The 17,556-nt window shown below is 48.7% G+C and overlaps 1 protein-coding gene across 1 annotated transcript in view; it reads right to left on the reverse strand.

The window, feature by feature from the left end:
- Samd4b (sterile alpha motif domain containing 4B) overlaps positions 1-16,884 on the reverse strand; it is a 37,804-nt gene extending 20,920 nt beyond the window's left edge. The window contains exons 1-2 of the mRNA XM_021662234.2: positions 16,705-16,884; positions 2,963-3,364 (exon numbers count right to left, since the gene is read on the reverse strand). Coding sequence (XP_021517909.1) covers positions 2,963-3,158 — 196 coding nt within the window. The 5' untranslated portion in view covers positions 3,159-3,364; positions 16,705-16,884. The remainder of the gene's footprint in view (positions 1-2,962; positions 3,365-16,704) is intronic.
- Between the last annotated feature and the right edge of the window lie 672 nt (positions 16,885-17,556).

Raw genomic sequence — 17,556 nt, forward strand, 5'->3', positions numbered from 1 at the left:
AAATCCATTAGGAAGAAGCATTCAAGGCCCCATGAGCACTTCCCTGAAAGTGATACATTGCTATAATCCTGGCAGGCATCCTTCCAGCTCACTATGGGATATGTCATGGCCTCCCTCTCCCCCCTCATCCTGTTTTCCTTACCTCTTTACCCATCAAAGCCCCAGCTTCACAGAAAACTTCTCAACGTGTGAGAGGGTGTAAGACCTTGATTCATATATCCACCTTCATGCAATTCCTTCAACAGCGGTCCTCCAGTCCCAGCCGAGCCCTCCCCAGTATGCCAGTATAACTGCTTGGAAAGGGCATTCACTGTTCTGTAGAGCATACTGTTCACAGGCAATAGAGCAACTGCAAATACTTTAGAAATACATACCTCCAAACTAGCAGCTCCAGAAACCCCTAGAGACTCATCCTAGAGCTGCTTAAAACATCTTTACTACAGGTTGGAGAAGCAAAACCAAGGGGCCATATGGTAGACAGAGCTAGGTCAACTGCTCCCAAGTCAAAGTGGATTCCTATCCTCTAACCCAGCAGTTCTCAACCTCTTTGGGGGTCACATATCAGATATCCTACATTTCTATATATTTACATTATAATTCAAAACAGCAAAGTTATGATGTAGCAATGAACTGACTTTATGGTTGGGGCCAGCACAACATGAGGACTGTGTTAAAGAGCTGCAGCATCAAGAAGGCTGAGAACCACTGCACTAGCCTAATCTACGACCCAGAGCAAGTCACTCGGCTCCCTCATCCATAATACAGGTTTTCCTTGCAGGTGCTGTGAGGGTTTGACAGCAATAAAGACAAAGCACTGCTGAGCATGACTGCATGCCTGTAACCTCAGCTAAGGAAGTAGGGGCAGAAGAATCACTGTACTGCAAGCCTGAGGCCAACTATAAGACTATAAACTGGATCTTAAGCTGGACTATAAGCTGAGATCTTGTCTCAAAAGGCCAAATCTGGGATGTGCACCTTTAATCCCAGCACCCAAGAAGTAGAAGCAGAGGCAGGTGGACCTCAAGTTTGAGGCCAGCCTGATCTATACGGAAAGTTTCAGGCCAGGTGGGGCTGCAAAATGGGACCTTGTCTGAAAAAACAGAGAAACAAAAAAACCCCAAAATGTGTGTGCTCATACTGCACAGAGCATCTCATAACATGAGAATCAGGAAAGGAGACCCCCACCTTTAACCTCCTCTATCTATTGGTTTTTCTTGAAAGTTTTAAAAACAAATGCAAAAACTGGAAGTCTCTAATAAACCACAGCAATAAAGCATGACCTGCTAGACAGATAAGGCTGGCTGGTGCTCAGGGATGACAGCACAGGATGTGATGAAGCTGTGTAAAGTACTGACTTGTCTCAGGGAACATCACCCTGCCTCTCCAGTGCAGTAGAGCCATTTATCATACAGACCTCCATCCTTGGGTGCCAGAGCAGGGGAGCCTTTCTCTCTGGTGTGGAAGGCTGGCAAGGGTGGAAGGTGACTGAGCTCTGAGCCTGCTGCAGCTGAGCTGGGCTCTGACTGTTCTTTGTCTGCCTTACTGAGCATCAAGGCCAACAAGACTCCTAATCTATATAACTATCTTCTGTTGTACTGTGATGTTTCTGCAGCTTTTTTTTTTTTTTTTTCTTCAAGACAAGGTTTCTCTGGGTAGCCTTAGCTATCATGGAATTCACTCTGTAGACCTGGCCTGGAGCTCAGAACTCAAAAATCCACCTGCCTCTGCCTCCGGAGTGCTAGGATTAAAGGTGTGCAACCCCACATTTGGCCTTTTTATATCCAATTCCGTAAGAAGTAAGGGTGTTTCTATGAGTGGGCCTGGGGAGATAACAGAGGCCAAGTAGCTCTGTGGCTCCCCACATCCCCACCTTAGAATCCCATGCTGGAGTCCTCACCTGTGAAACAAACCTTACAGGGTAGTTCTGAGGAGGGTGAGTGTGACTGACAATAAAAACAGCAGACAGTTACTAAGTATTTACTGCTTACCAGGCCCTGTGGGAAGAACCCCACTGCATGAACTCACAGGCTCCTAATAAGCACCCTAAACACAGGTGGAATTATCATCTTTGCTTTAAAGGAAATTGAGGCATAATTACGGCAAATAACAATTGTGACTTCAGTCTAGGCAATGTGACTTAAGAGCCACCAAAGGACTCGACACAGGTTAAGGGGCACTTGCCTTGCAAGGGCTTCAGGAAAACTGCTGCTATGAAGGTAAAGGTAGAAAGAACAAGGCTGACTGTGGAAGGGGTCCCTTGGTGCCCCTTCCCAGCTAGCTTCTGGTTATCAACAACTTCCCCACTTCTTTGACCACCATCTCCATCCTGTGTCACTGAAATCAGTAGCTCCGCACGCAGCTTCAGCTATGTCAAGGCTCAGGAGGCTCTTACATTTTTAGCAGCTGCCCTTTTGACAGTTCTCTGGACAGACAGTTCCTGGACTCTGGGGACAGGTTCTAAGGATGCCTGGATCACCCACCCCAGTGCCAGCTTCCGGGGACAGAGTGCCTCTTTCCTGGGTACTTAGAGAACTGACATAAAGGACTATATCCACATTCAGAACTCTGGTCATGACCAAGACCCATCTGCTTTTGGAGGTGAAGCGGCACAGAAACCCTGTGGGTTACGGAGGAGTCCTGAGATCCTCTCCTAGCTCTGCTGTCCTAGAGCTAGGAGAGCAGATCTCTGCTCGCCTTCATTGAGCTACTTCATGACGTTCCTGTTCCTTTCAGCAGCTCAAACAAGCTACCCAAGACCATCCTCTATATGGGCAGTTTCCTCCTTCTGGGAGTCCCCATCCCACACCTGAGGACAACTGACAACAACACAGCCCTAGGATACTAGACAAGCACAGAACATACACTTCTCAGCACCACTGTTGGTTGGCCTCTGTGGCACCTGGTGCCTGGCACCTGCTCTTGCTCTCCCTGCTGTACTACCATCTCTAGGGGCAGAACTCACCAGCACTGTTGGCCTCTGATTCCAGCAGGTGGATATCATTGCAGTCCGCCAGCGAGTGCTCCAGGCAGAGCTGCAGAAAGCGGGCTTGGGTACGGGTGACCCGCTTCAGAAGTGACAGCAGGGCCACTGTCTGCTCACACTCATTCCAGCCCTTGAACCAGCTAGCGAGGATGCCCACTTGGTCTCGGAACATCATGGTGCCAGGCCTGGGGCCAGGGTTGGGGGACGGCGGTGGCAAGGGCCAGCGCCGTCACATGGTCTCGGCTCTGGGCTCTTGTTACCTCTCCCCTAAGGGCCAGGGCTTGAAGATGTCCCCTGGCGTGGTGGCAACGGGTGGTGGGGGGAGGAGGGAGCCTGCTTACATCAGGGGAGGTCTTGGTCCAGCCACACCTCTCCAGGCTCCTGGAAAAGAAAGCAAAGGGATCAGAGGGAGTACAGGGGCTGAAACTGTCATGGAATAAAATTGTCATGGCGAATATAGGCTGAGGACCCTGTTCATGTTTCATGGACTTTGTTCTGGGAGAAGGAGGAAGCCTGCAGCAGACACTGAGCCAGCTTCCTCTCCAACTGAGGACCCAGGGAACAGGCATGACTGGCACCCAAGACCAGACTTTCAGACACTGAACCAGCTGCTCTCCCACTGTAGACTCAGGAAACGGGTATGATTGGCACCCAAGACCAGAACCAAGGGAAAAAGTTGCCTCACTCCTGGACAGCACAGGGGCCAAAGGAGGTGGCCTCAAATCAAAAGATTTAAGTCAGAATGGCTTTCAGAAACAGGGAGGGAGAGACACTGTGCACTTGGGAAGAGATCTGAGTGAAGAAAGGTGTAGCTCAAGGTGCCCTGACAAGCAGACATGTGACCCGGAACTATGACCTTGCTATCTCATGCTGCCTCCTCTCAGAGCTGGACACGGATGTTCACCACCAGAAAAGAGCCTAAGGGCTCCTTGACTACTCTAAGCTAAACCCACGATTCTGGCTCAAGGGTGGAAGGTGAGGCAGTGACCCAGTAGAGGTCTCAGGTATGCAGAGAGCAGATGTTGACAGCAGAGAACTATGTGGTCACAAACCAGCTGGTAAATGGGAGCGCCAGGGCATGAACATGGAGAGGCCCGTTTAAAGATCACCACCATGAAGGGATCTCCCTTCAACTCAGCTCTTCTGCTTTGGAACAGGCTTGGCTCTGAGCTCTAAGACTCTACCTCCTTACTATGAGGTAAAACCCTCCCAGCCTTCCTCCTCAGTCCTTAAAGTCAGCTTCAGGCCTAAGACTTCAAGACTCTGAGGTGAAAGTTCCCTTGATTTTTCAGAACAGATTGCCATCCAAGAGCCAACAGCGTGCCAACTTGAAGGGAAGTGTCTAACTTTGGCTAGACACTCTGAGGCCCTTCTCCCATGTCTGCAGCTTAAGTATCAACAGTTCCCCATCTACCTCTCTGCAACCAGTGTCCTCAGTTCCATTCCCCCGGGGCCCAACAACCAAGAACTCTATACACAGACCTGCTGTGTTTAGAACCTGCAGGGCCCAGGTTTAGGCATGACTCCCATTACCCTGACATTACACAGCCCTGTTGGGGATAGCTGTGTGTGGCTGGGTTGCCTTGAAGGATCCCTGTTGGATCTCAAAAGAAACTAGTTATTACAGCTGTTAATCATTACATAGACCTCCCACCACCCATTTCAGAGAAGGAATCAGAAGTCACCTCCTGGCTTAAAGTCTCCAATGACCTCCAACTGCACGTAAACCTAAATAAATCCAAATTTGCCTTGACCAAAAGTGCCCTGCATGACCCTGACAGTCTCTCCAACCTCATGACACGTCAAGTTCCTTCTTGCTCACTTGACTCCCCGTCCTCTACAGGCTAGCTCCTAAGCTACTTGTGTCTCAGCACAATATCACTTCCTCAGAGACAGTATGCCTGATACTCTCCCATGGTCACAATTCTATTAGTGCCTCATTTCCTTAGAGCACGACACTATGAAATGCTGTCTTATGTTCCATTTTTCTCACCAAAATGCAGCTATGCAGTCAACCTGAGCCTAAAACAATACTTCACTCGCTTAAAAAATTATTTTATTTATTTACTTTGTGTTTGAATGCCTGTATTGGCACACACCACAGAGCACATATAGGTCAGAGGGCAACTGTGAGAGCTGGTTCTCCCTTTCAATTATGTGGGTCCCAGGAAATTGAGGCTTGGTGGAAAGCACCTGTACCCACTGAGTCTTCTTGCTGGTCCAAAATAGACTTTAAAACACAAAATCGGCCAGCTGTGGGAGCATACACCTTAATTTTAGCACTTGGGAAGCAGAAACAGGCAGATCTCTGTGAGTTTAAAGACAGCCTGTTCTCTATATATAGAGTTATAAGGCCATCAAGGACTACATAGTCTCTGTCTCAGAGCAAAACAAAACCCAAAATAATAGGGTGGGGTGATGACAGGATCTTTAAGAACTTAAAATCTTCCCTGCCTTAGACTCCTAAAAGCTGAGATTACAGTCCTGTACTACCTACCTGGTTCGGTGGGAATATCCATCAACAGGGCATGACTAATTAAGGCAGATACTAAGTGGGGGTGGGGGGGGACGGGGGTGTAAAAAGCTTATTTACTGAAGAGGAACAGCATGGGATTGACATGGGATTCACTAGCAGTGACTGTTTAGAATGCCAGCCACCAGGAGGCTAAGGCAGGAGAATTGCTGTGCGTTCTAGGCTGACCCTAGACACAAAGTGAGACCCTGTGAAAGAAAGCTATCTAGAACTATGCACAGTACACTGCCAGGGCTTCACATGTGGAGGGCCAAGCTCAACGCTGTTGAGAAGGGTTACTCTGGGGAGACAGGGGAGTCACTGATGCTTTAAAATGCACACCATTTCACTACATACACGTGAGCAATACTCTTTTTTGTCATTAAAGAAAAAAGAAGGATTTTTCAGCTGGGAGCAAGCCTTTAATCCCAGCACTCAGGAAAGCAGAGGCAGATAAAAATGCTATAAATTCAAGGAGGCCAGCCTGGTCGATACAGTAAGACAGCCAGGGCTACACCAAGAACACCTACCTTGAAAAAACAAGAACCACACAATAAAACAAAAAACAAAGCAAAAAAAAAAAAAAGTGAGAGAGCACTGTGCTGCCCTGTCTGAGGGTGGGTGAATGGAATGTATGTGCCTGGAAGCAGTATTTGCCTTCCCTGCTCCGGCATTTTTCGGGTTTGGGTCCCAAGGAGGTAGCAGCTGCTTTCAACATAAGACTTTCTATGTAACGACACCCAAGGACGGCACTGGCCACCGTTGAGGAGGAGTGCCTGGCTGTTGGAAGTGGTCAAGCAGAAGCTGGTGGACACCCCTTGGGAGTGGGAGTGGTTCCTCCACTGGGTGACAACTCATGTGATACCAGACCATGTTACTATTTGGGGGGGGGACATTTGTGATGGGAGGTTTGATATGCCAAAAGCATTTACAGCAAAAGGACCAAATTCTCAGGCAAAAATGGCGCACGTTTCCACCCATCAATTCTTTTACTGAGTTGTTACTCTTCCTAAGCTACAACACTATATTCCCACTGCTGACTAAACATCAATCCAGTGTCTTCCAGGCAAGCTTTGGGACAGAATGAGGTCTCAATTGTGATGCTTACCAGACTAGCCTCTGAACAGAGCTGCCCACCAGGGACTACAATGAGCTAGTTGCAAAGTACACAGCCCGTTTAAAGGCAGAATACACTATTCTGCTCTAATCAACTGTTGCCATGTGGGAATAGATTCATACTAGGTCTTCACATTTTTTTTTAAATAGGAGACGAAATCTGGCTTTGAAAAAAACATTCCCTATTTTTAAATGCTGGAAACTAATTCACATTAAAACAGCAACTGTGAACTACTACACAGAACAACAACAAACCCCAAAACATTGTGGCCATGGTCCTTGAAACAAACTGGAAATAGACCAAAAGCCAACTAAAATTCCCTCCCTGGGGCCTCTCTGGGTATCCTCAAGCCCCCCAGATAGTCAAGGAAGATAACTGGTGAGTACACAATGGTGAAGCAGGGTTCTAATAGTCTGCAGTGGGCACCAGGGCTTCCAAAATCCACCAAAGACAAACTGTGGAAAAACCATCCCTTAGCTAAACCCAAAGATCGTTTGATTTTCCAAAATCCACATGATTGAAACAACTCCAAATTGTCTTTCTGACCCACACACACACATGCACACGCACACGGAGCACACTGCTTGCAACACACTAAGTAAAATGTAATCCAAAAGCAATTTGTTTTAAAAGATCTCTGTGAGCCAGGCACAGCGGCACAAGCCTGTGATCCCAGCACTCGGGAGGCAGAGGCAGGCAGATCTCTGTGAGATCGAGGCCAGCCTGGTCTACAAAGTGAGTCCAGTGAAGGCTACACAGAGAAACCTTGTCTCAAAAACAAAAACAAAACAAAAGAGCTGTATGAATTGAGACCAGCCTGATCTATGAAGCAAGTTCTAGGTCAGCCAATAGTAAGAGTGTCTAAAAAATTAGACGAAATAAAAATAAACAAATCAACCCTAATGGGGCTGGAGAGAGAGCTCAGTGGTTAAAAGCGCTTGCTGTTCTTGTAGAGGACTCACGTTTGGTTTCCATCACCCATATGGCAGTTCACACAGTTTCAGGGAATCCAATGCCCTCTTCTGTTCTCTGCAAATAATTGTGCATGTGTACCTAACACACAAGCAACACAGTCTTACACATAAATCTTTTAAAAAATTAGAAAAAAAGGGGAAACAATGACAAGGACTGGCATGAAGCTTATAGCCAACTTGGGCTACCCAGCAAGTTTGAAGCCAGTCATGCCTAAAAAGCAAGATTCTATCTCAAAAAACAAGTTAAAAGTAATGATCTTAGGCTTGGGAGAAGCTCAGAGGTAAAGTACTTGCCGTACATGCTGGAGGATTTTGAGTTCAGATTGCTACAATCCAGGTAAAGTCAGATATGATAACCCTGTCTGCAATCCTAGTGCTCCTACTTCAGGGTGAGAGGTGGTGATGAGAGAGCCCCCAGAAACTCACAGCCCAGCTTTATCAAATGGTGAACAAGAGGCAAGCCTATCTAAACACGGTAGAGGGCAAAAACTGATACCTGAAGTTGTTCTCGGATCTCTTAATTCCTGCCATGGCATAAACACAAGTGCACCCACAGATCGATCTCTCTCTCTCTCTCTCTCTCTCTCTCTCTCTCTCTCACGCACACACAGAGAAAGAGAAAGAGAATAAAAAAAGTGATCTCTATCTTAAGGACAGAAGGATGCTGAGTTGGGTGTAGATGGTAACTATGAGAAGAAATGGACTGCTGCTTCCCAGAGGCCCTTGGTCCCTGCAGCCCAGCTGTTTGTTTACAGTGAGACAGCACCTGGATAAGGCATCAGGACCAACTGTGCCATGGCATATCATGGAAGTATCATCTTATTACGACAGGTTCATCTGTCAAACAGCCATTCTAGCCTCTGGTTCTAGCAATGAGTTCCTCTCTTCAACAATCAATCATCTTTCTTGGCAGCAGAAGTGGACATGGAATAAAGCATGAACAAGGAGAGTTCTTCTGGAGCTTTGAATGTAACTACTGAGGAAAGTAGCTCTGGCTTTTTAGTTATTACCTCTGCTACCTTGGGGCTGACCTGCTTCTGAGTGAAGCCAACACAGATGGAACATCAAGAGGTAAGGGCAGGAGAAGACCTAGGTTCACAGAGCCTGAAGTCCCTAGACTTTTCGGTTCACAAGCCAGTAACTACACTCCGTAGGCCTGTTTGAACTGGATTTTTACCACTTAAAACCTAACACGGTCTTGGCTGCTTAAATACAAAACTACATTCACTGCTGCTCTGGTCTCTTTGTCCTCACATGGTCAAACCAGGATCTCCTTGCTTTTGAGGAAAGCCAGGAGAAAGGGCCTACTACATAGCAAGCCTATAGACATCCAGCAACAGGGCTGGCATCTGGCCAGATTTGGAATGTGTACCTTTCTTGGGAAGTGCCTACCAACTCCAGAGGTAAAAAATGGAACCAAACAAAAAGATGAGAGGCTCTAGGGAAACTTTTCCCCAGGCTTCTCTGGCCCTCCAAAATGAGAAAGGATCACAGACAGGGCAAGCATTCAGTCAGCGCTCTCGCTCTTTCCCTGAGACAGGGTTTCTCTGTGCAGCCTTGGCTGTTCCAGAACTCACTCTGTAGACCAGGTTGGCCTTAACTCGAGATCCACCAGCCTCTTTCTCCCAGTGCTGAAATTAAAGGCCTGAGCCACCAGTGCCGGGCTCAGCCAGCTGTCTTCATTTAGAAACAGAACTGGATGGTCAGGTGACCTGGCTCAACTCCTAGCTCTCCCACTGACACTTGCTACTATGACTTCAGCTTCTTCCTCAGTGAAGCTGTGAGAAGACTGAGATGAAACAATGTACAGAAATACAGCTAGCCAGAAGCCTTCCTCTCCTGCATCACACCCTGCCCCTCACAGACCCTATGCTAACACTTCTTCACAGGTGAGTTCACCTTGATCCCAGACATCTCTGCTGTTTGTTTGAGACAGATTCTCTGTGTGGAGCCCAGGCTGGCCTTGAATTTACAACCTCCCTCCTTCAATGTATCAAGTGCTTGGGATCTATTTTAAAAATATATGTAAGGCTTGGGGGAAGGGGTGTAACTCAATGGCAGTATGGTTGCCTAGCATGTGAAAGTCTGAGATTTAAACCCTGTAACACACGCACACACACACAACACATACATGGCACATACAATTGTAAGACATGAATAGTCTCCCTTTACAGATAGAAAAAATGAATTTGAAAGGGACTGTGTAGGATCTGCAAGGCCCAGGCATTATGCTTTCAGAACTCTTGCTCTTAATAAAAATGCTGAAGCTTCTTGGAAGTCCCTGTTGGTGACCAGAAGTTGGGCTTATAAGATATCCTTTAATACCAACCAGACCTAAGGGTCCTATCAGACTCCCATCCATTCCTAGCTCTTCTATAGCTTCTGACCTAGGTCTCTGACAGTTTATAAACAAAGTAACAGGCTAGTTAACAAACAGGAACCTGTCATAAGTAAAATAAGCCAAAGTCTCTTTCATAAGAACTATTGTTTTCAGAAACTTCTAAAATACACACAAAAAAGTACACCATTGCCTCAGCAAAAAGGAGCCTTTTCTGTTAATGAAGTGCTCTGGGGAAACAGAGGAGAAGCCAAGCATGGCCACTGGAAGCTAAGTGCACTATGGAGACTCTGGGAAACCCTGGGGTAAAAGGAAGTTGCTATTGCTCTTCCTATCCCAAAATCTCTTGACTCTGCCTCTCACAGACTATTCCCTATTCTCCTCTCTTCCTATAAAATAAATCGTCACTTCTGTGGACATCTCAGACTCTTGTCTCTGTTTCTTTCCTCTCCTGAAGACACAGTCTTTTTTTTTCCAGAGCCCGGGTCTTGCTCTGTAGCTGAGCTGGCTTAGAACTGGAGATCTTCCTCCTCCTGAGTGTTGGGATGACAAGCATGTGCCTCTACAATCACATTTTTTTCAGGGGGTAAGGAGAGGTAGAATGGACAGGGTCTTGCTATGTGACCCTGGCTGGCCTGGAATTCATATAGGCCAGTGTTGCCCCTGAACTCATGATGATGAACTTCCTGCCTCTGCCCCCCCAAACCCTGGAATGCTGGGATGTCAGGCATAAGCCACCAAATGCACCTGTTTTTGTTTTTAAGTTAAAAAAAAAAAAAAAAAAAAAGTTCATTGAGCATACTTGGGCACAGCAGGCATGACAGTAACAGAAGAACTATCTCCCTGGTTCTTTTTCATCCTTATAGGTTTATTTTATTTTCATTTTATGTGCATGTGTGTTTTGCTGCACGTATGTATACCACATGTGTGCCATACCCCAAAAGGCCAAAAGAGGGTATCAGATTCTCAGGGACCAGAATTAAGAGATAATTGTGACCTGTCACGTGGATGCTGGGAACTGAACCCAGGTTCTCTGGAAAAACAGCCAGTGAGTGATCTTAACTGCTGAGCCATCACTCTGGCCCCTGGCTCTTTTTTCTTAGTGGCAGCTTCATTCGTCATTATCTGTGTGAGCAAAAGGGCTAATCAGGTTAAGAAGCATGCTACCAAGCCTGGTAACCTGAGTTTAACCCTTGAAACCCACTTATTGGAAAGAACCAATTCCCACAAGTTATCCTGACTGCCACTTGTGTGCATTGTCACTGTGTGCACAGATATGTTCTTAAACACAAATAAATGTTCTCAATCTTCTTCATCAGACCTCAGGTAAGACCTATCCCCAATTTTCCTCAAAAAAAGGAATCTGATATCTTCACAGGTGGTGTTTCTTCAAAGGCTGCAGCTCTTCCCATTCTCATACTGCCTAGACTGTAAGAGGGAAGGAGGGTTGTGGTTATAGGATCCACTGGTACACCATAGCATCTGGCAAAGAGCAGGCTCTCATTGAACAGCTATGACACATTTCCCCACTGCACAGCAGTCCTTCCCCTGCCTGCAGCAATGCTAGGTTTACAAAGCCTCACTTCCTGGTTTTCCCACAACTGATACCACTCACCTTTCTTGCTTATAAGGCTCAGCTGTCACCTCTTCAACAGGCCATTTCTGGCTGCTCTTGTCTTCAATGACCTCTTATACTTGTTCATTTCCTTCAGAGCATATGTCACACTCATATTTTTTTAAAAATTACTGTGTGTATGTGAACACACATGTGCTACAGCATGCATGTGGTGTGAGCACTCTCCTTCCACTTTCACATGGGTCTGGGGATCAAACGTGGCTGCCAGACTTGCAGAGCATTTACCTGATGAACCACCTCACTGGGGTTCACATTTCTTTTAATGCAGTATTTTTTCTCTCCCCTGTCAGAATGGGAACTTTATGAGTTTCAGGCCTTTCACTATTTTTTCCTCAGCTTTATCTCTAATACCCAAAAAGTCTCCCTCCGAGGATTACTTAATGAACACTTGCAGGTAGGGACATTTAAGATCTACAAAGTTCTAGTTCTCCAGGCACTGGTGGTCCACACCTTTAGTTCCAGCACTTGGAAGGCGGAGACAGGAAGACCTGGGTTCCAGGCCAGCCTGGTCTACAGAGTGAGTGCCAGGACAGCCAGGGCTACACAGAGAAACCCTGTCTGGAAAACAAACCAAAACAAACCTTACAATCTTCATATACTGTTTTATGACCTAACTTCAACCACAATTTGACAAATTTGCACTAAAATAAACAAAACATCTCCAAAGTTCTAGGCTCCAGAAGTCCAAAGCCAGGATGAAGGGTCTCAATCCCAGGACTATTGCATTCTATGCTGTAAGGCCAGCAAGGGAGGCCACTCACCTCCTTCCTGCCTCTCCTAATAAGACCCTGAAACAAAGTCAATAGGGTCATTCTGGCCATTAGAGCAGGGAATTACTGAGGATGGGGACAAAGAAAAGGAGGAACCGTCAGTACTCAGAGTTCACGGGATGGAATCACAATCCTATTTGGTTCAGCAAGTAAGAACCCCAGTTGTGGAGTACAGAACCCCAGGTATGTCCAAGGATCTTCTACCATCAACTGTCTCACACCTACTAGGGAGGGAAATTTGTTTCAAATTGGGACTCTTTAGAGGTTTTGTTGTCCCACTGCAGCTGTTAAAGAGGTAGAGCTTAAAGCTGGGGCTGCTGAGGGCAGAATCTGTCACCACAAGCAGAAACCTACTGAGGAAGAAGCCACTAACTCGGTGGAGAATGTGAACACCGGGACTCCTACCTGAACCTCTGGGTGCAACTACAAGTAGTCTGGATTTTTTTCAGGAACATGAACCAATTAGCCCTCACCCCACTCCCCTGCACACCTCCTTTCTGTCTGCTGAGGCTCAAAATCCCCCCTTTTAAGTGTTTTGTGGTAAAATCCCACTACCTTCTAGGCCCTTGGTTAACACCAACTACCTTCTGCTCACAGCACTCAGTGTGTGTAAGATGCTGTTCTAAGCACTTCATGTGCATTAACTTAGTACAAGAAGATGTCATCGCCTTCATTTTCCCCCAGCTATGGAGACTAAGGGTCAAGCCCAACCCCTGTCTGAAAAGAAAATCCAACTCTCTGACCCAAGAGCACTATCATTCTGAAACAGGCAGGACCCACAGACTGGCTTTTAGTCCCACCTGTCCTCCACGTCATCATATGTAAAATGGAAATAATCTTAGTTTATCTACCTCAGGTTCCTGTGGATCTGAGACAGAGAAACGATTAAACAGCACCCAGCACAGTAAGAATTCAGTAACCAGCAATCCCTTGTTATAGCTGCGGGTCACCCCAGCACAGCTGTGGGATATCACGCAAATGAAAGCGTGCTGCCCTCCTTTAGCTCTGCCCAGTATACAGAAGATACTATGGGATACTTGCGGCTTCACATGTAGCTCAGTCATTAAATACTTGCCTTTTGTGCCCCAGGCCCTAAGTTCAATTCTCAGCAGAGAAAAATAAAAACATACACTGTCGAAACTGTGTCACCTGTTTAGGAGCCCCTCCCACGGAACACCACCTCACCTAAACACCACCTTTTCCATGAAGTCTTCTCAAATAGCTGAATCCCCAAAGCATACAATGTGTACCTCATGTCCTTTGTGGTACACCTGCCCAAGCCCTCTACTGACTCCCTAAAGACAGTGTTTACCTTGGGGTCTTTATTTCCTCTTCTTGGCTCTATAGAGACATGGATCCTCTTGAAAAAAGCTGAGAGCACTAGAGAGACCCGAAGCTTACAGAGACTGCAACACTAACCACAATGGAGTGAGGTAGGACACCATAACAGAATACAGGATAGCTCAGAATCAGTGCCAAGAAAAGTTTCATGAGCAGAAGCTGTGGGGCAGGAGGACAGGCAAGGAGTCTGGACAGAGTGATGAAAGAGAGGAAGGGGCAGGGAAGGGGTGCCAGACATGAAAGGGAATGGGATCTGAGAAACTTGGAGTACCCATTCTTCCAATGCCAACTAACTCCTGAGGAACACCTGGCACATTCAGATACATCCTGTGCTTCTAGCTTCCTGTCCAGTGAGGGTAAATGGGCAATCGCATAAAAAACTTCAAGCAGGAAAGTGAACGGTGCTCTATGAAGCATGGACAGTCCTTGGGAGTTAAGGCACAGAATGGAAGACCATGTGGAAAGAGAAATGAGATGAGAGGGACATGTGTGTTCATGGGAATAGCAATTTAAAGCAAAAGCAGCAAATGCTCTGGGGTGAGAGGGAGAAAGTGCTGAGGAAGGGCTGAAAGGGAACCATTCAAAGGCAGAATCTGAAGTAATTACTCAGAGGGTGGGGTAAGCTTGTGGAGACGCCAGGATCCCTCCAAAGTGGGTAAGAAGTCTTTCTGGAGGATGGCTACTTCACATAGTGGATTCTTAGGCAAAAGGGGGTGTACAGCAGGGCTTAGAGGCACACCTTTAGAGCTTTTCCAGGAGGGCTTTTTATAGAGAGAGGGAGATCCTCTTAGAAGCAGTGGCTCTCAAACTTAAGCATACATCGGAATTACCAGGAGTGTTTGTTGAAAACTCAGATTGCTGGGCTCTGCTCCGAGGCTTTCTGATTCAGTAAGTCTGAGTAAGACCCAAGAATTGACATTTTCCAACCAATGCTGCTGCAGGTCTAACCATACTTTAGGAGCCACTGACAGAGTGGAAAGGACATTCTTCAGTAAGGGGTCTCTAAAATGAAAGGGAAGAAAGTGAAGTGAATCCTTCACAAGAAGTTTCTAAGTGGATGTTAAGGATCCTCCCAACTGTGAAAGGAGAGACCTATAAGGGTCAGGTGTAAAAATAAATATATAAATGAAGAAAGGAAGGTAGGTTGGTAGGTAGGTCTATCGAGAGAAGAGTCTCCAAGCACTGGGATTTCCAGAAGTAGAGGAAGTCTGGGAAAGGAGAATCTGAAGGATGCTGTGGCCTCTGAAGAAATAGTTGGGAAAGTAGGCTGGCAATCTAGAAGGGTCTATGATTTCAAAGGAATGAGAATGAGGACATAAGAGAAAGTAGGAATAGATTCATCCTAACTTGCACAAATCTCACAGTCCTGAAATAAGACTGGGGATGTCAGAGGAAAAAACTGAGGGAGGGTTCCCAGAAAGTGCTGGAGATTACTGACACAATGCTTGGGAAGAAATTCTCTAAAACAATATCTTGGGGAGTAGTCTTGAGAAGGGTCCTGACAGAGGGATGAGAAACCTCAAGTAAAATTTTAATAAAGCATACAGGGGAGGGAGAAAGGGTTAGGGGACTCCTAGTGAAGACCTAGGAGCATCAGAGTAGGTTTTCCACAAGGAATTCTGGGTGTTCAGCTATACTGAAGAAAGAATGGGTAGATGTGTAAGGCTTTCTAAAGATGGCTCTAGAGAATGTGGGTGGGGAGACTGAGGAAGAGCTAGCTAGAAAAGTCTTTTACTAATATTTGAAATAACTCAAAAGGTCCTAGGGGTGTCAGGATCCCTAAGGGGTATTTTAAGGGCCATTTCAAGGTTCCTGGGTCTCTGATGAGAGGTGATCCTGAAAGCGCTACCTCAGGGAGGTGCTTCACAAAGTTTATCTAAGGCTACAAGTGAGCAGCTTCAGATTTTCAGGTTATCCAAGAAGAGTTCTAAAGAACAGAGGCTATGAGGGAACTTTTGGGCGTCCACACACAATTTTTAAAACACGTAGTGTGTGGGAAGAATTTGGGATACGGATGAGGGGATTTGGAAGAGTTTTTAAAAGGTAAGAGGAATTCTCTGGAGACTCTCTTATTGGCAGGTGTGGGGCTCAGGAGAAAATGGTTGGGGTACATGAGAGATGATCTCTAGAGCACTCTAGAGGATCTGGGGACAGATTTTGGATATCGACAGAAAGGTCCAGGAGGTATGAGAAGAGGATGGAGTGCATACGGGAATTGGAAGCACTGAGAGGAGGGGTCCTCCAGATGAGTTTTGGTATCTAATGAGCACTTCAGTAGTACCTGAAGAAGACTGTTCTGGGATAGGCAAGCCCTTCAAGGAAGATGTAGGGTTCACCAGGGGCATCCTGAAAGATCTGGGAGATAAGAGTGAAATATCCCTGATATTTCTGGAATGGTGAAAGGTGGGATGATACATTCTTTGGGTATGTGATGAGGAAGTCTGAAGAAGATAGCTTGAATATGTGATGCAAATTGGGGGGGGGGGGCGTAAATGCCAAGGGAGTGTCTGGGGTCGGTTTGGGGGCTCCAGGGAGGTTCCTGAGGGAGACGCCTGAGTATATATGCCGTGGAGACAGATGAAAAGTAGCCACGAAGGGATGTGCTGCGATTCAGGAAGACGTGGGGGGAGAACTAGGGACCAAAGGGCGGGGATCCACGGAGAAGGTCCCCAGAGGAGGCGGTTGAGGGCTGAGGTGGTCTCCGGGGAGGCCGCTGGCGCCCTGCGGGAGGGCCAGGCGGAGGAGTGCCGAGCGGGGCAGAGGTCCCCGGGCCCAGCCCCTCGGCCGGCTCCCGGGCGTGAGGGGTTCGCGAGGGAAGCTGAGGAAGGGGCCCGGGCGGGGAGAAGCCGGACCGAGGGGTCCTGGGGGTCCTTCGGCCCCGGAGGCCCGAGCCCGGCGCCCGCCGCGCTGCGCGGCTCGGGGTCCCTGAGGGGGCGGGGCCGGCCGCGCGGCCTGGGTCGCCCTGAGGGGAGCGCCGCGCGCCTCGACCGCCGCCGCCCCGCGCCCGCCGGCCCGGCCTTGCCCGAGACTCACCGCCTCGGCCGCCGCCGCCGCCGCCGCCGCCGCCGCCGCCGCCGCCACCTGCGCCTCTTCAGGCAGACGCCGCCACCAGCGCCGCTGCCGCCGCCGTCGCCCCCTCTGCGGCCCGCGAGCTCCCCTCCCTCCTCCCGCACCGACCACCGCCGCCGCCGCCGCCGCCGCCGCCGTCGCGCTGCGTCACCGCGCCGTGCGTCACCGCCCCTGGCCCCGCCCCGGAGGGCCCCTGTGCGCCGGCATTAGCTCACACCAGATTGACAGACGGAGAGCGCAGCCAACTGGCGGCCGGGGCAGCCCGGAGGGCGGGAGGTGTGCGGCGAGAAGGGCGGGGTCCCGGCAGGGAGGGGAGCGACGGGGCTGGAACAAGGCCCGGCGGGCCCGCCCTCTCCTCACTGTGATTGGTCTGACGTAGGATGACGGGCAGACGGCCGGGCCCCGGGCGGAGGGGACAGCGCCGGGAAGAGGCGGGGCGCGCGCCGCGTTGCCCCGGGCAACGGGCCGGCGGAGCTCGCGATTGGGCCTCCGGGCCCGCAGGGGGCAGGCTCGCGCCCGTCTCGCTCGGCGGCGGCGGGCCGAGTCACAATTCCTCATTCTGGCGTTCAAGGGCCGCTTCTCCCCGCCCCGCGGTCACGCCCCGCCCGGGGTCTGCGTCCTGTGGTGCCTGCGCTTTTTTGGGGGTTGGGGAGGGGGCACGGTGCTGCACCCCGGCTCCCGGCGCCGACCGTTCGCGCCTCCAGCGGCACCGAGGAGCGAGGTCGAACCCCTTAAGGGTGGAGAGAGAGAAGTCCCCCCTCACCCCCCGCCCAAAAGAGGCCGCCCATAAAGGGAGATCGCTCCGTCCGTCCACAA

The sequence above is a fragment of the Meriones unguiculatus genome, chromosome 14 (assembly GCF_030254825.1).
Source record: "Meriones unguiculatus strain TT.TT164.6M chromosome 14, Bangor_MerUng_6.1, whole genome shotgun sequence".
NCBI lineage: Eukaryota > Metazoa > Chordata > Mammalia > Rodentia > Muridae > Meriones > Meriones unguiculatus.